The sequence below is a fragment of the Girardinichthys multiradiatus genome, chromosome 20, assembly GCF_021462225.1.
Source record: "Girardinichthys multiradiatus isolate DD_20200921_A chromosome 20, DD_fGirMul_XY1, whole genome shotgun sequence".
Lineage (NCBI taxonomy): Eukaryota > Metazoa > Chordata > Actinopteri > Cyprinodontiformes > Goodeidae > Girardinichthys > Girardinichthys multiradiatus.
The window spans coordinates 4,392,758-4,411,759 of record NC_061812.1 but is presented as its reverse complement, the minus strand read 5'-3'; the positions used below and the strand labels follow the sequence as shown (position 1 = coordinate 4,411,759).

The following is a 19,002-nucleotide window of genomic DNA, read 5'->3' as shown; positions in this document are numbered from 1 at the left end:
TGACCTGAATGTCAAAGAAAATATAGCATTTATGGCCAGTGATGACAACACTGAGCTCCACTGGTGCGTAATTTGTTGCCACCAAACAAAAGGTGACCTGGGCAGGGAAACAAACCTCGCCCTTGTTGTTCTCATGGGATTTACAGGCAGACCTTACAACAACAGAGTGATTCATTTATGATGGGTTTAAGGGTTTCTGTCTCCCTGAACCGGTTTGCCCTTCATGTTTTCCAAAATACAGAGATTTAGTTTGTAATCACAGTTTTCAGGGATAAAATTGAAAGATAAATGTTAAAATGTATGTCTTTGCTTTTATTAAAAACAAACTCAAATCTAACTACTGTCACAACAGTTGCTGAAACATTTCATATCTCCATCTACCCTTTTCTCACATTTATTCAGGGTCACATTGGCATGGGAGTCTATTCCAGCAGGACTCCTAGAATCACTTCATCTTAAATTCACTAAATACATACGTAACAGTAAGGCTGTGGGATGCAATGAAGTTGGACGGCAGTATTTATTGCCTCCAACCCTGTCTGTGACCTTTGACACCATCTGTGGGCATCTACCGCAGGCTGAATATCTTATTGACATGCAAACTGTGTATTCATGACATTTGGAAATAACAACAAATATTATTTATCCGCATATATTAATGTGATGCTAATGTTGTGCAGTCCTTACCTACCAGTTCATGAATTATTAACCATGTATCAGGGCTTTTCTTTTTAGAATGAGCTCACATCTCAGTCAGAGAGAGCTAATGTTGCTAGCCAAACAGTGAAAGTAATGGTACCCTTCACAATAAAAGCAATTTTTAAAAATAAAAGCAGTGAATTAGCACTAAATAACTGCTTCATTCATCGTTAATATGAGATTTTCTATCGGACAAAGTTGGACCATCCTGGACATCTTCATGGCTGGTTGTGGCCCATGGGCCATAAAATGCCTGGGTCAGGTTCATTCTGCGTTCCAGTTGGAGCTTTGAGCTGGTAATGACGTCGCACCAGAGATGGGAGGATTCTAGTAGGAAGTTGGAAAACTGTAGGATTTGCTAGCTGTTGCTGTTGTCATGGCTAAGAGCTATAAGTATTATTATGTATTTCTCTCTCTGAATTTCTTATTAGTACAGAAACAAAAGGAACATGTTCACAAATCTATATTTTTCAGCAGTTCAGTGTCTGACTGGTTTTAAGGATGCAAACCACCAGAAGTGTTAATAGCATATTGGTGACTTTCATTACCTTTTATATGTGCACAGCCATATTGGATGCTAAACTAGGGGTCGCTCAGCAAGCTTCAGCTTTCCCAGTTGGAACTCCAACTTTGGTTCTCTGACGTCCTAGTTCAAAGAAAACTTAACATTAGACGGTGGTGCCAGCCGAGATGTTGGTCAGGGTGGGTCTGAGGGACAATGTCCACCCCTTTTATTTGGCTGCTGTTTAATTATTGTCTGATTATTTATTCCTTCATATATGTCAGCAGCATAAATAAACTCCAGAAAAACTGTTGGTTTAGGTTTTGGTGGGACACCCAAAGACTGTCAGTTGTCCACAGAGACTCAGATCCAGATTCAGTCGACAGTATCAGTCCTGCTGGGTTAATTATTTCTTGTCTCCCTAACCTTACAGCCACAGCTCTTCCTACATGCATATTGCAGGTCTTTCAGGTTTGTTCTAATGTTCATGTTGGTGGTTCTGCTTTGATTGCATCATTAAAAACGTTCTGCCGAGGAATGTCAGAGCACAAAAACATCAGATACTCATATTAATGTTGCTTTTCATTTCCAAAGAACAGTACCTGAGAGAAACAAACCCTTTCTGACACTTAGCTCCTGTAATTATGTTGTCCATCAGTTTGAGAGACACAAACAGATCTGTCAAGCAGGAAGGAATTAAAGGGGTGGGGTATTTGTCTTAAAATGTTTTCTCTTTGTCCTTTTGAACCTCTGCTATTGGTTGGCTCCCGTCCAATCACACAGCCGCTCTTACAGTTTAAACACTGTATTTGTTGTAGTAGTAACCCAGAACCTACTTAATAGTGGAGTCTACAACATCTACAGCAGTCATAATATTAGGATAGATTTTAACTTTGACTCGTTTGGACTCAAGCAGCAGCAGATTCTCCAGCAGGTGAGAAAAACCTTTTCTGTTTATTATTCCTTTCAGCTCTGAATGCTGAGAAGATTTTCATACCTCGAGACAATGAGACAACCCTCCTCGTCTGCTTCACCTGAAGAAAACAGGTTGATCCTTCACAGAATTACTAAATAACTTTAACACTTAAAACATCAAAGTGATGCTTTTGAAGAGGAAAAGCTTCAGTTCAAAACATGACTAAACTCTCCATTCCTGAACATTTACATTTCTTAAATTCTGCCTTCCTACAACTTGATTTGTACACACACAGGCACACACACACACACACACACTTGTTTTGCTATATGTAGTGAGGACCGTGCGCTGACTCCCATTGACTTCCATTGATTTTCAGTCATTTTCAACGCTTTCTATGCCCTAACCCTGACAATAACCCTAAACATAACCATTACCAGTGCATGCCTAGCCTAACCTAAACCCAATTCACACCTTAGTCCTAAACCTAACAGTTTAAGAGTAAGGCAAAATAGGTTGTGATGACCAAAATGTCCTCACTTTGGTACAAATGGTCCTGTTACGGCTTGCGAAATATAGGACCCCAGAATGCAGACCAGAAGGCAGCATGACGGTAAGTGCAAAAGATTTAATAACAAAAAACTCACTCACTAGGAGGCAGAAACCAAAACAATAAACGGACAAGCAAAACTGACATGGGCAGGCTGGCAAGACATGCTTGACATGAACAGGAGGACATGAGCTTGAATTGAAAACAAAACATGAGCATGAAAAATGTTTCCGCGATGACTAACTGAACAGGAGTGTATATATGGAGTGTAAACCAGGTGAAGCAAGACAGATTAACTAGGTGCAGGTGAACCGAATAAAGTTGATTACCAGAGAACACAACGTGACAGGAGCAAAACATGGCTTGAACAGAACGCAAATCCAAGGAAACAAACTAATAGAACTATAACTAGAAAAACATGAAACAAAAGCATAAACAGGAAAATAATAAACAGAAGCATGATTCAAGACTTGAGCAGTGAAAAACATAAGAAAAAAACCCGAAACCAAAAACAAACAACCCCAAATCATAACAGGTCCTCAATTTGATGGTGATATTGGAAAATTGGTTCTCACTGTGATGCTAAAACAGGAACACACACATATTTCTATCTTTATGGAGGACTTTGTATTGACTTCCATTCATTATTCATTCATTTCTATGGCTGACCCTTAACCTAACCATTACCAGCGCATACCTAAGCCTAACCTAAACTCAATTCATACGTTAGTCCTAAACCTAACCCTTAACCCAAAAAACAGCATGAAAAAAGTGAGGACCAGGAAAATGTCCTTACTTTCCAAAAATGGCCTCCTTTTGTTGGTTGAAAACATTTTCGGTCTTGTCTCAGCAGCAAGTACAGGAACACACACACACACGAATGTGTGCATTTTTCCCGCTCTTGTCTAATAATTTGCAGCTGCAGGACGTGGCTGACGGGGGAATAAACAGGATCAGATGTCTCTGAAATCTGACTCTGTCAGTAAGACGCTCAATGCACATAAAGGGTTTTATACGTTGCTTAGCTCTGAGGTTTAGGAAACATTGTTCCTAAATCTCCATGTATCCTCACAGAGTGCAAATGTTAGAACCCATGACCCAGATTGCTTTAGCTGTTAATGTAGAGTAAAAACTTCCTCCTCATAATCTGATTTGAAGTCAGGTTTTTGTGGAGTTGATGATGACAAAAACAGGTTCAAGGTTGCAGGAGATTATATTATTTTATTGGGGGGGTCGCTGTCTCTTCATTCTAAACGGGGTCAGAATTTTTGCCTTATTTTGAATCAATGTGGGGTTTCAAAACTGCTACTTTTCTGCCGTCCTGCGGTTCAGAGTTACCTCTGCTCATGCATGAAGAACAGGAGGAGATTTGATTTCATGTTGGTCTCCTTTATAACTGCACTACAGCTACATTTTTTTCTATTGAACAAAAAGATGTTTAGATTGTTTATAACAATGTCTCTGTATATTATGGTGTATTGTTGATGAATTAAGGCTTAAATAAATAATTCAAATATTTTATCTAACACATAAATCTGCCTGGCAGTTCACACAAAAGCACATTTCGAAATAAAACTTTATACAACTGGGAATGAGCGTAAGGTCTTAAAATGCTATTACAATATTTTGTGGTATTTATTGTAAAAGTGACAAAATTACAGTATCATTTTTAGCATTGCTGTGACTGCATGCCACTGCAGTTAAAGACTATTAAAAATTGTCAGACAGATACATGCAATGTGACTTTTAGTCACTGAACTGCACACAGTAACTGCATTCAATCACATTTACTGATATTTATTGATGTTCTCATGAAACCAACAGTGGAGAAAATTGTAAAAGTAACAATCCTGTCAGTTTTTGGAGTTTTCAGACATCTTTAACATCTTCAACCGGAAATTACAATAAAGAGAATAACTGAAAATTAACTGTTGACTTACTATAATGACCTCTGAACATTTAAGGCTTATTTAAACTCCACGTTGATATTGTAAACAGGATTTAAATCTCTTAGATTTTCCAATAATTGGGAACGTACAAATTATATTTAAGGAATCTCTAAAAATGCTTAAAATGTAATAAATCAAATAAGATTAAAATGAGGAAGAAAACAGACATTTATGTTTTTGTTTAAAATATAGACAGGTTGTTGCTGCTCATTAAGTTAATGATAAACCTTTTTAGACTTTCATTTGAAGCAGGAAAGACAAGAAAACCCTGAAGGAAACCATGAAAGTAACCAGAGACCATCGCAGCCCCATGTGTCATGTTCTCTCTTGTTGGGTTTTTCTTTGCCTAAATAAAGGACGTCATTGCATAACTGGAATTTAAACATCAGTGAAGCTGGAGGAAATTTCCATCCCTTTTTGCTGCTTCTGATACAATCACTCCTAATTTAAAGCTTTCTATCAGAAGGCTTTTTACACGTGGCCTAATCAAAGGTGTCTGTTTTGACTCTCTGATAAACAGTCTGATAATGAGGTCCTTTACTTGTTGCAGTTAATGGATTGCTAAGGGCTCCAAATTTAAAAGTGGATTTGATCTCATCACTGGCATGTCACAGTAGAGATCTAATCAATCTTAAGAAGTGAGTAAAAAGTCTAATTAATCAAATATTTGCAACAGTAAGCAAATCCTAAATCTTTTGTGTTCTTCAGCAATATCACCCAGGAAATCTCGAAGCCGTTTCCGAGATAAAACTTGTCAAGACAAAACCGACATGTGATCCTACAGTTTAAACTGATTTTAAAGATATGGCTGTTTGTCTTGGCCTGCTGCTCTCTACAGCAGCGTCAACTGAAACAAAAACCTTTTGAATGACTTCCAACTTCCAACCATACTGTTTAGCTAAAACCAACAAGGTGACCAAGGTAGAGAAAACAAACCCCTCCCAGATACCCGTTCCCAGGAGAACAGGTATCTGCTGTCTTTAGGTTTCTCTCTAACTGAAGGCATTCCTCATCCTCAGAAATTATTATTTTACCTTTTATTAATGAAACTTTAGTAAAATGTTAAATGGGCTGGTACCTTTAGTAAAATAACCTGGTTTCATTACAGTGTTTTGGTTTGTCTGTTTCTTTGTGGTTTCGTTCATGTTCACATGGGGCTGGAGTCTGTCCAGCAGGTATCGGGTCAGGTTCTGTGAATCTTCAGACCCAATATAAGGCATATCTTGTCAGATTGATCTCTGGTGGTTCTGGTGAAAATCACAGATCAAAGGTGGCTCACCTTCCTCTTTCCAAAACTTCCCATATCTTTAGAATAGATAACAAAATACCAAATTTGGTTCGAAACATTTTTTTATTCTTTAGTAACTACTTCCAGTTGTTATTCCATTTCCAATGGAAATGTTAATATTACAGTTGTCCAGACTGCTGGAGATAGGCACCAGCTTTCCCGCGACCCACTATGGAATAAGCGGTAGAAAATGACTGACTGACTGACTGACAATTGTTAAATGTATATTTTATTAACATACAAACCTCATGCATTCATATGCAATAAGACGGTTCCCTGATTAATCAAGAGAAGTTAACTTTAGATAATACAGATTGTCTATGAGGCTGTAAAGACTGTTGACACATTAAATTTAAAAAATCTACAGTGGCTTCTTGTTAAAAAATGTAAACTCCAGGAACAGAATCATGGACAGTTTTATATACAGTTTAATTAATCACAGCAATATAATTTAGTGACATACTGATCAAAACATACATTCACCAATGGTAACATTTTGTCAGTTTAAAATATTACAAGAACTACTGCCAACAGTATGGAGCTAATATATAAAGTGTGATAGTAAAGTCATTTTTGAGGAGCTTTGTAACTGACCCAACATATTTGAAAAATAACCATCAGTGATCTAAAAAACATAACGTTTGGTGCTGATTTAAGGAGACACTGGGCAAACTGGTGCTTAAAACCAGATGTATGGAGTTGCTGGTATCCCAGCTGCTGATGAGGATCAGAGGGCCAAAAGCTGGCAACGAAACAGCCTCAGAAAAACATTAAGTTAGCATGTTGGAGCAGGTCTGGACTGTCTGTTTTCTTTAAGGATGTTGTCCCAACTGGAATCATTCAGTTTGGGAGGATTTTAAAGAGAAGTTAATAATAAATTAACATAAAGAAAGAAAAAAAGATTAAATGAACCCCTATTTCTAACTTAATCAATAACTGACCCCAAAACTGGCACCATATTGACTTTAAAGTTTTTTTGTTTTTTTTTTTAATCACAATGAATGCAAAAAGTCACATGAATTAAAAAATGAACGCATTAAGAGAAACAGGCCTGTTTCATAAATCTGGTCCATGATGTGACTGTAAAAGCTAACCCCCTGTTTAAGCCACCTGTGGCTGTCCATAAATCCCCAACTAAGCGCGTCATGCACAGATGTGAGCTCTCTTAAACACCGGGACAAAGTTTGTGTCGGATATCCGTTCTGACCCGCCGGCAGTACCGGGTGTAAAAGCCATGGGTTGACCGCAACCTCTCATTCCTCCTCAGTTTGCTTCAGAAATCAGTCTGAGGCGTCCAGAACATGTTTAAGTCTCAATCTGAAGGCTTTTGCGAAAGGTTCTACAGTTGACAGAAGGAGTGGTCCGGTTTGGATGCAGTTTAGTACAAATGCAAATGACCGATGGACATTTGAATGATTTGGTTTGAAAGCAGCTGGAACATCTGGACTGGCTCCTGAGGACAACTGATGGGATAACAAGAGAAACGGTTATTTCAGTGGGATTTACAACAGTTACTTAAAACAGTGAAGCTCACCGGATCGACGCCTTGTAGAAGCGTTGGGGAGCATTACCAGCATGAGACAGAGAGAGATGGGGCTTACAATGTGGGGTTCTGTGAGAACCAGTGGTTGGTTTGTGCAGATGCCTGATGTTGGAACCACTGGACACATGAAGGCACCAAAAGCTTTTCCTCCTGCTACATGTTGTTACTAGTGTGCATCTTCTACCTTCTCTCAGAGAGCCTGGGTGGTTGCAAATACCCTGCAATGAAGGGCAAATTGATGTCATTGTTGTTAAAGTCCAAATATTGGACAACTGCACATTACGACTCCCAGACTGTGCAGCCATGCAAGCCCTATCGAGCTCCATTGCATGCAGGTAAGTCTGCCTGATGCATCTATGAGGAATTCTGTGTGTCCGGTGGCTGTCAGATGCTTCAGCAACTGCCTGAAACCTGACTGCTGCACTGATGGCGCCATCGTTTCTGCTCTCTGCTGCTGCACTAGATGTTCCAGCTCAGCTTTCTCAACTTTGCATATGTATCGATTTACAACAAAACGGGACCATTCTTTCTGCCTATGTTCTTTGGTTGGTGAAAGTAAATTAAAATACCAGATATAAAAGCATACAAATTCACTTAAATTATTAGTATTTTTCTTCATTGAACTCTTTAAACCTGCTTCCTTATATAATAATCATATTTGTGCCATCAAATCAAAGTTATGTGTAACGTTTTTCCTTTCATTTTATTCATTTTTAACATTTATATTGTGCTTGATTCAGATAAAAAGTATTAATGGCATATTTCATAGTTCCAATAAATTCTGATGAAACATGCATGTAAAAACATACAGAGTGAATAAAATCTGCTGGTAAAGATGTCAAAGCAAACCTGTTTCCTTCCAGGTCCGCACCTTGTTTTGTTTCCTGGAGCGCTATTACAGCTAATAAAGCTGTCACTTGTTATTAGTCATGTCTGTTAAACAAATAACCGCTACCACACACACGTTCAGACACAATGAGCTCATTAAAACACCTAAAACGTTTCTGCTCTTTGTTCTACCCTTTCAGCCAACATGAAAATTGCAGCGTTTAACATTCAGAAGTTTGGACGGCGCAAAGTGTCGGACCCAAAAGTTCTGAAGATCCTGGTTAAGGTAGAAACACATAAACTCATCATTCTAAGATAAAGATACACCTGGTGGTTTGGTTTCTGCTTTGGATGACATGATTTTATTACAGTTTTAAACTGTTTGTCCAAATCTAAGGCCTGATGTATCAAACTGACACGTTTTTCTGTCCATCAGATTATTTCCCGGTATGACATCATTGTGATCCTGGAGGTCGTAGACGCTAAAGGGAAATCAGTGGAAACATTAAAGCAAGCACTCAACAAGTTAGTAAAGCCAAATTTTCATCGTATTCATCCAACAGCTGGTGCCTCACTCAGCCGCTCTATAAACTAATATTTACAGAAACATTTTGGCAGAAATCATACATTTGGTCAAATCAGCTTTCTCCAGAGCTCATAAAACAATAAGGTTGCAACTGAAGTCAGAGGTTTACATCCACTCTTCATGGTATGAATATCATAATAAGTTGGACTTTTATTATTATTATTTTGAACCATTCTTCTTCAGGGGTTGAATAAATACTGCAATGTTTTTTTTAAACAATAACGAAACAAAACAAGGTAACATCAACACAGGTTCAACATAAACCACACAGACTCAAATACAAACAGACGACCACTAATATTTGGCTAAAAGTCCCTTAGCAGGTCCCATGTCGACCACATGTACTTCCTGAGGCATCTCAAGAAGTCCAACCTTCCACAGGAGCTGTTGGTCATCTTCTACACCATCATTCATTCAGTCTGTCCTGTCTTCGTCCATCTCAGTGTGGTTTGGATCATCCACAGAACAGGACAGGTCCAGACTGCAACTATCAGCTCTGCAGAGAGGATCATCAGGGCTGATGTAACCTGAGGTCTTCTGATGCTGACAATTGTTAACCATTTATAACATAATGAAGCCATAGTCATCTGCCTACTCCAACCGCATTGCACTGCCCTTCCCTCCATCCAGGACTGTCCAGGACAGGTCAAGGGTCAGGGAAGCTAACATCTCTGCAGACCCCACACATCCTGGACACAAATGGTTTAGACTTTTAGCTTTAGGTAGTGCTATAGAGAGGTGATTGTAATAAAAACAGCTGCCAGAGGGACAGATAATGTGGATAGTCAGAATTTCTAGATTTTTTTAAATTAGTTGGTTTCCTGCCAGCTCTTTCTGAATGTAGTTCGCATATTCTCCCCCTGCAAGCATTGGTTCTATCCAGGTACTCCTACTTCCTCCCGCAGGCCAAAATCATGATTGTTAAGTTAATTGGCTGCTCCAAATACCCCTTAGGTATAACTGTGTGTGTGCATGGTTACGTGTCCCTGTGTTGCCCTGTGGTGGTGATCCAATGACCCCTGGAGATAGCAACCACCCCCATGACCCTGCATGGATGGGTGGTTTCCTAGCACAGACCAGCTTTGAGCCACAGGCAACAAATTATCAATATAGTTGAGGAATAGCCTCAACCTTCATGTAAATCTGCTTTTTCCACAGTTTTCCTCTGAAATAAACTTTCATAATAACAACACATTTCTGTGTGTCTGTCCAGAGCCAACCCAACAAAGCCCTACACTCTGAAAATCAGCACTCACCTGGGCCGATCGCACTACAAGGAGCAGTTCCTGTTCTTCTACAGGTGAGAGTTCATTCATTCATTCATTAGGAGGACAATTTAGTTCACAAACTATAAGGATGAGTTTGACTAAATCTGACGAGTTTAACTAAATCTGACAGACAGATCTGGACAAATTCATCAGTTTGTTGAAATGTTGGGTTCAAACTGAAATCTTGTAACTTTACTGCTGAGTTCAGATTAAACAGGAGATTCTTTTAGCACTTTTCTAGTTAGTTAACCCTCTATTTAGTTAATCCTCAACTCTGAGAAAAGGTAAATCACAAGCAGGTAAAAAACATTGCATCCATTCTTCAAAATTATACAAAGACAGGGAAATATTTTCAATATTTACAACAAAAAACTTGCATACTCACCGAAGTAATAATACATTATATTAGTTGGTGAGATTTTGTTTGTGAATTTAGGTATAATGTTAAGAAGTAAAATCAGAAGATATTTGCCTGGAGTTGGTTTCTCTGTTTATGTAATGAGATTATTCCTCCTCAATTTCTTTAGGACGTTCTCCCTTTACTTATATGAAGTATGTACATACTGTATTTTATTTCCCCTAAAGTTTATGTATTTAGAATTATTTATACCGTACGTTGTGAGTTTGTAAAACAGAAGTCGAATTCCTTGTTTGTCTGACATTCTGGGCCAATAGAGTTGATTCTGAATTTTCAATGAAAACGAGACTAGAGTCATGTTGTGAAGACCCAATGACTCTGAACACGGCCACTTGCATTCAGTTTTCCTCCCTGGCGTCCTATAAGAAGTCCCTTATAATAAACTTGGGAGTGAACATGGATTCCACCATAAAACTTGGCAGTCAAGTAAACTTAGTGGTGAAATTTTGTATTTTCCAGCTACGTTTGTCAAAAATCAAGATTATTAATTCCAAAAGCAATCTGGAGACAGTAATCTATGCTTTATTACTTCTTACCTTGATTCTGGCAATGCTCTATTTTTTGGCATTATTCCAGTGCTCACCTACAACTGGTACAAAAAGCTGCTGCTGGATTTTCAACTGGGAGACTATAAAGCACTCTGTTTGTTAATCTTAAACAGGTTTTTTAAATAAAGTGGTGTGAATGTGCATTAAGGGACGACCTGGTTGACCTTGTGGACTCATACCAGTATGATGATGAGAAGACTGGGGGAGAGGACGTCTTTGCCAGGGATCCCTATATCCTTCGATTCAGATGCCCAAATTCAGGTGAGAGATGACTTGTGGTTTTAATTGTACAGTCATATATATTAATGCATTTTAAAGTTAAACAGGAGTGAAATAAAAAACCTTCAGAAATGATTATAACCTAGAATCTGAAACTTTATTTCTGTCTGACTCTCACAGTTCTGGAAGATTTGGTGATGATCCCAGTTCACACCACACCAAAGGACGCAAAGAAGGAGCTGGACGAGCTCTACGACGTCTTCCTTCACATCAAGGAGAGTTGGAAAACTGATGTAAGAAACCAAACCAGACAGAGACATTTTTCTACTTCAAAAGGTGAAGGAGCTGGGCGAGACGGTGGCGCTGGGGTAGAGCGCGCGACCCATGTACGGAGGCCTTAGTTCTCGACACAGCTACTTACAGGTTTAAGTTCTGGCTGGTTGACTTGCTGCATGTCTTCCCCCACTTTGTCTCCCCATTTCCTGTTAGCTCATTTTCAGAAAAAAAATAAAGGCCACAAGTGATGCCCAAAACCAAAAAAAAAAAAACATGAAGGAGCTGAAACATAAGAGAAAAAAGTTAGTGCATATTGATTAATTAGCTAAAATATCAAATATCTCCAGCAGAGCAGACCTGCCGACACAGATAAACCTGTTTATATTAATTCTATACAACAAAATATAATGAAGAGAAAAGGGGATTTTAATTAGATTATTAAATGAATCAGGAATGAGGAGTCACAAGTAAAAAATTAAAATAGGCAACAAAATAAAAATGATTATGATTTTGTTGTTTTAGATATTCATAAAATACAACTAAAATTGTTGCAAAGTAAAAGGTTTCTCAGCTCCTTCTTCAACGAGCAGCACAAATGAAGTCAGGATAACAGCAAAACTTAAAGGGGACATACGATGCTTTTAAATCCTTTCTTTTCACCTTAAATCATTCAGTTGTGGTCTCTATGAAGTAGAACTTCAACGCTTTGGTCTGAACTCCTTGTTATTGCAGCTCCTCAGGCTCCTCTTTTACCTGTTCTGAGGAGCGTCTGGGAGCAACTCGTTTTGGTACTATCTCTTTAAATGCTACTGAGGCCCTTCACATCCAGCCCGCCTCCAGGTCAAAGAGTGCTGCACTTTAATCCGTTCGGCCATTTTTGTAGTTTGATAACAATTATCTTGCAGCACAGAAACGAGACAAAAATGCCAAAAACAATGAAAACTTTTTATGTAATAATACTATTCAAAACACGTAGTACGGTTCTCTCTTCAAGGAGCTAAAAGCAGCACACATAAGCAGAAGGCACGATGCTACTGCTATCACAACAATGGCCAGGACGTCATATCAACAGGTTGCTAAGGAAATCGTTCTTGAAGTGGGGAAACAGGAATTTCCCAACAACTGAATATTTAGACCTGTCCACTTATAGCTTCGGCATACTTGAGCTTGGACAAAATCACAGCAAGAAAGAAAAATGGAAATTGGTCAGTCAGAAATTCATGACTATGTTTAGCTGTTCCACAGCAAAAACTGTGACGTAACAGTTCAGAAAATGTAACAGAGAACAGAGAAAACTGAATGAACTGAAAAATATGACCTAAACAAAATCTAAAAATCTATGCTGTAAAGTTTGCCTGATTTTCAACCATAAAGTTGGTGAATAGTCAGAATTTTGCATACATTCATCATTAGTTTTAATGTCATAATAATTTAGAGCCTTTATGTAGTTGTTTGGACAGTTGTTTCCCTGGATGAAATGAATGTAAAACAAATGTTTCAGGTATTTTTAAAACCAAGAATTAGGTGGACAACTTTAAATTTGTTGAGCATTTTCTCTGACCTGGTTGGTGTTCGATCACTCATTTAAATTGGTTGGTTTCCTGGTATTAGTCAGGGTCTTTATATTTTCAGCAGCTTAATGTTTTTCTGCTTTTATTCATTCCGAACCAGTTGGAAGGTATGTTTTTCCTTTTTGTTCTACTGGACCATCCATTTTTTTCCTAGTTTCAATCATCTAGCTGCTGATTTGAGTTTAGCAACTCTGAGATAGTCCTGTTTGTTCATTTTTCTATTCATCTTGCTCAGAACACCTTTATCACTGGCAGTGAAAGAGCCACACAGCACAATGCTGCCACCACCAGGCTTGACTGCTGCTAAATCTTTTTTGAAAATGTAATGTTAGCACCAAGAGTCAACATTTATTCTGCAAAGCTTTACACTCTTATTGAAGGATTTGAAGACTTAGAACCTGGACTAGATTTTATTTTAATTATACTGGTACTGAAGGAAGGTGTGGTGTCTTTTTCCCATGACTGTAAATGGATCTGTCACTGAGAGTAAATCAAATTGGGAAAAACTCTAGAATCTGGTCAGATCAGTTAAGGTTTTCTGTCTCTCTACCACAGAACGTGATGATCCTGGGTGACTTTAATGCCTGCGGTAGGTATGTTTCAAAGAAGGGCATGAAGACCATCCAAATCCGTAGAGACGAAAAATTCCACTGGCTGATCGGAGATGATGTGGACACCACTGCAAGCAACGATAATACCCACACATACGACCGGTAGATATTTACCATCCAACTTCTCAGAATAAACATTAAAACCCGCAATAATCATTAACGCTTCAACATTTAAAGAGAGCATGAATATAAATACCATAGCAGAAGATGTACGTTTGTCATTTTGGTTGAACTCTCCTCATTCTGAGAAGTTATGGAGTGATGAGAGTGAGTTTCCTAGGAGCCTGTGCTGTTTGCGGTGTTAACTCTCCTTGTATGTCCTTGTTCAGGATTGTTGTCTACGGAGAGGACATGTTTCAGGCTGTAGTTCGAAATTCTGCTAAATCCTTCAACTTCCAGAAAGCCTTCAAGCTCTCAGACAAGCAGGTTTGTAGTTTTTTTATAAGCCGAAGCAGAGCTTCTTATTCTCTCTGAAAATAAATTCTCTAACTTGAATTATGAAAACCTGTTTATAAACATCAGCAGTCAAACAAAAGGATTACACACAGCATGGACCTTCAGTTTTACCTTCAGGATGAGATGACTTTGAGCTAAGAACCTGCTTCTGTACATGAAGAAGAGTTTTGAACCATGGGTCATGACAACATGACCCATGGTTTGCTAATATTTTATGCAAATAACAGATAAACTACCAAAATTATAAGCTAAATATGTTATTAATGTTCATGGAGCTAAAATTAATTGTCAATCGTTTTTCATTTCCCTTTGATATTTGTTTTTATTAAGAATTACGCAAGCCTCAGAAGTAATAATTTTAATAAAGTTAAATAATCTTAATAATGTTTCATTGTTTCTTTATTGTTTTAGGCTGTGAAAGTGAGCGACCATTATCCGGTGGAGGTGAGGCTGAAGCGCAAAGTTACTAAGAAATAAGGATGGCAATGGTAAGCTGTCTTTTAATAATAAAGATAAAAATAAATAGAAAATGTCTGAAGAAATTCTGAGAGGTGCTTAATGGCTGCTGCCTCCTCACACACCTGCTGTTTGCCAAACTAACACCAAAAACACCAAAAGCACATGGAAAACCTATAAAGTAGTTGTACTTGGCAGATTTGGACCTTCTATGGTGAAAGCTGGCAGCTTTAGGCACATGACCAAGGGAGAGCAAAAAGAAGCCCTCTGGGAGCCACAGACAGCACAAAAAGCTGGTCGGTGTTAGGGATTAACGTGTTTTTGTGTTATCTGCTGACCAACATCTCGTAGTGTCGGTAGTTGCTGCAAGCTACCACAGATGTTGCTAAACCAAAGGACACCGCATAGCTGGCCTCATTAATGTTTTCTTAATGTAGCAATAAAGTGTAAGCAGACTGTATCAATCTGTAATATTGTGTGTAAACGTTATTACTTACAAGAGTTAGTCAGCCACATTTTTGTTGTTTCACATCAGCAGCAGCTGCTGAAAGCTGGACCAAAGGAGCACCGTCCATCACCGTGTTTCTTATGAAATAAAACTAAAACTTTATTTCTGTAGCAAAAAAGACAGGCAAAGTGCAAAAATACTTACAAGAAACTGTGATACTACCTTCTCTGCATGTTGCTGTGAGAGCTGACTCGTCTTTATCTCTCTTTTGCAGGTGCAAGACCCAAGTCTGGCAGATGACCTCCAGAGCGGAGCAGCAGAGAGGCCTATTCCACACCGAGTCTATAAGCATAATAAAATAAAGACATAAACCTTTAAACATAAGCTCACCACAGTCAAAATATTTTAACAATCAAAACAAATTTTCATTGTAGCAATAATTTTTGTAGGCTAAATCAATGTTTACCAGGAAAATAAAGGAAATAATGAAATAATATTTGACCATAATTGTAAAGCTGCATTAAACAGTAAATGTGTTCTTCCTGGTTTAAAGGAGCCAACTGTTCCTGCACAACTCAGAGCTTAACATCTACATGGTTTACACCTGAAAAAAAATCTGAAATGTATTTAGGTGGGGCTGCACGGTGGCGCAATTGGTAGCACTGTTGCCTTGCAGCAAGAAGGTCCTGGGTTTGATTCCCAGCCGGGGGTCTTTCTGCATGGAGTTTGCATGTTCTCCCCGTGCATGCGTGGGTTCTCACCGGGTACTCTGGCTTCCTCCCACAGTCCAAAGACATGCCTGTTAGGTTAATTGGTCTCTCTAAATTGCCCTTAGGTTTATGAATGAGTGTGTGCATGGTTGTTTGTGTGTTGCCCTGCGATGGACTGGCAACCTGTCCAGGGTGTACCCTGCCTCTCACCCATAGACTGCTGGAAATAGGCACCAGCTCCCCCGCAACCCACTATGGAATAAGTGGTAGAAAATGACTGACTGTATTTAGGTACAAGACCATTCAGTACCTCTTAGACCATAAACAAGATTTCAAACTCTGTTATTTTACAATCAGAGAGCCAGTGCATTCATGACTGGTGTGATATGAACCAGTTTCCTGGTCCTGGTCAGGATTCTGGCTAGCCTGTAGCTTTCTTGTTATGTGGTGAATATTTGCTTCTAGAACCAGTTAGAATAGAATATAAATATGCTTCATTGTCCTTCAGTACAGAAATTCAGGTTTACTAGCAGCAAAGTTAAAGGCAAATGGAAGCACGCAGATTCACAAAAGATACAGTATAACAGAAAAAAAAGAAATAAGTGAATTTACAGTAAGGGTAAATTTACCAAAAAAAAGAAAAAATACTGTCCAGTTATTTAAAATAGCATACTCAGGTTCTTAGAAATGTACAGTTGAGTAGAAAGAGTTTTAAAAATGTACGAACTGTGCTTGTATTTTTGTGCATAAAAATAAAAGAATTAAAGCATTGTATTTGCTTTCCACCACAACAGTTTGCAACTGTTATATTTTACCTTTGAATTTAATTTAACTGAGTACTCCACACCTGAAAGAAGATTTCATTATAATAGATCATTATCAGACGATGCTGTAACAACCTTTAAAGAATCTGTTCCACTTTTAATTTCCTCAATATCACTGAAAAGCACAGTGGAGGGCAATAATTGTGTTTCTGCCCCTTCACAAATTGATTCTTTTGTTCATAGTGTTTCTTCATCATTGCGTGATGCATTAGACAATGAAGCCCCCTTGAAAAAGAAGGTAATCATTAATAGGAGGCTAGCTCCTTGGTTTAATTCAGAGCTCTTAGCAGCCATGACTTTATGGGATTCTTCTTAAATAAAATTGATTCTATTAAAAATAAAATCTTTGACATACTCCAGAAGATGATTACTTCATCCTCAGCAAGTGGAAGTAACTGTAGAACCTGATTTGTGTTTGGACTGTTTTGATCCTGTGGAGCTTCCTGAGTTATCAGAAATATTAGCTTCATCTAAACCTTCAACTTGTATGTTAGACCCAATCCCAACCAAATTATTTAAGGAAGTGTTCCCTATGATCAAGATGATTTAATAAATTACAGACCTATATCTAATCTTCTGTTCTTATCTTATCAGGATGTCCACAAAATGCAGTTAAAAGCCTTCATCTGATCCAAAATGCTGAAGCAAGAGTTCTGATGAAAATTAAAAAGAGAGATCATATTTCTCCTATTTCAGCTTCCCTTCATTGGCTCCCTGTTAAATCCAGAATAGAATTTAAAATTCTCCTCCTCACATATATCACTGTCTCTGCTACATTCTCATACTACTCTCCAATTTTGCATTATTTGTTTTAGTTTTTAACTTTATGTTTTCTCTTCCTAGAAGCTACACCTGGCCTGACTCTGTGTCTACCTGTGACACCTTTCTGGAGAGGGGAATCGTCCGAGCTTCTGCTGGCAACAACTTAATGCTCACCCTCTACAGATGATCCACATGGCCCTGTCTTTTAGTGTTTAACCCTTTCTCTCTCCTAGACATGGCAATTGACTGAGCTTCTACTGTAACTAACTCTATGTGCTCTCTTTCAGACTCTAACCTTGAAAACTGGCTCAGAGTTTATCTGTTCTTTCTTTCTAGGTGAAACGACTAAAGGAGCTGCATCCATTAACATTTACTTTTCCTTCCCATAGAAAGGACTCCTGGATCAGTGCTTCTTTGTTCTCTTTGTGTCTCTGCTCTGTTCTCTCAAACCCCCAGTCGGTCGTGGCAGATGGCCGCTCACACTGAGCCTGGTTCTGGTTCCTTCTGGAGGTTTCTTCCTGTTAAAAGGGAGTTTTTCCTCTCCACTGTCGCTACATGCATGCTCAGTATGAGGGATTGCTGCAAAGTCAACGCCAGTGACTGTCCACTGTCTCTACATGCTCATCCAGGAGGAGTGAATGCTGCAAGTCACTGACTGGATGCAATCTGCTGGGTTTCCTTAGATAGAGAAACTTTTTATCCAATTTGAATAAAAAGCTGAATCTGACTGCACTGTTCAATGGTTAGGATTAATTGGAATGCATGTGCCTGACTTGAAATCTATATGATTCGATTGAATTGACTTAGCCCATTTTAAAGTTACCCACAATGCAACATGAAACAACACTCACCCAACATTTTTACCTCCATCTTCTTCCCTCCCTGTTGGATGGAGTAAGGGGGAGTCAGGTTTAGCCTAAACCGGCTCAGTTATGGTTGAGGTGCAAACACACCCTCCATTTCTGCTACCTGTATGACCCCTTCTCTTTTCCAATGGTTATAATCAGTCTGACAGAGGGAGGTATCCCAATCATTGTGGTTTTTAGTATAACAATGGCCATCAGTGGGCTCTAGATGGACAAACTTTATCAGTTTATTATTTTACTTATCACCCCTACACATAGCCCATTCTAAAATGGCCAAACCCTAACACTTAGTAGTTTAATCTAACCTCCCCAACAACCCGTATCATTCCAAACCCTTTGTGAAGTGCCTTGAGACGACATGTGTTGTGAATTGGTACTATATAAATAAAACTGAATTGAATCATCCATCCTGCTCCTCAGACAGATCTCTTAAAAGTTTCACATTCACTATATTTACTTCATATTTAAAATGTGTCTCTGCTCCAACACACCTGATTTAAATTTCATAACCTGAACTTCTGCCATGTCTTTGGAACATCTAGGAAAAGCTGGTCCACTGAGCTGAGCTGAAAGGAGGGGCAAAGTGGTTGTAAAAGCTCAGAGAGGCAAGGTGGGGCAGGACCCTTTAAAAACAAATTAAATTATCTTAAAATGAACTCTAAATTGAACAGGCAGCCAGTACAATGAGGCTGGAACAGGAGCTATGTG

The 19,002-nt window shown here is 38.6% G+C and overlaps 1 protein-coding gene across 2 annotated transcripts; it reads left to right on the top strand.

Moving 5' to 3' along the window:
- Positions 1 to 2,029: 2,029 nt before the first annotated feature.
- On the top strand, positions 2,030 to 15,516 carry dnase1l4.1 (deoxyribonuclease 1 like 4, tandem duplicate 1). 2 transcript variants are annotated; one of them, XM_047347583.1, is made up of 10 exons: positions 2,030 to 2,135; positions 8,476 to 8,561; positions 8,712 to 8,800; positions 10,075 to 10,161; positions 11,244 to 11,356; positions 11,495 to 11,607; positions 13,717 to 13,874; positions 14,102 to 14,198; positions 14,640 to 14,672; positions 15,407 to 15,516. In XM_047347583.1, the coding sequence occupies exons 2-10, from the start codon at positions 8,481 to 8,483 to the stop codon at positions 15,500 to 15,502; spliced, it is 867 nt and encodes a 288-aa protein (XP_047203539.1). In that variant the 5' UTR covers positions 2,030 to 2,135; positions 8,476 to 8,480; the 3' UTR covers positions 15,503 to 15,516. The 2 variants fall into 2 exon arrangements, with proteins under 2 accessions (XP_047203539.1, XP_047203540.1); XM_047347584.1 differs by having other exon boundaries at positions 14,640 to 14,716.
- The last annotated feature ends 3,486 nt before the right edge of the window (positions 15,517 to 19,002 follow it).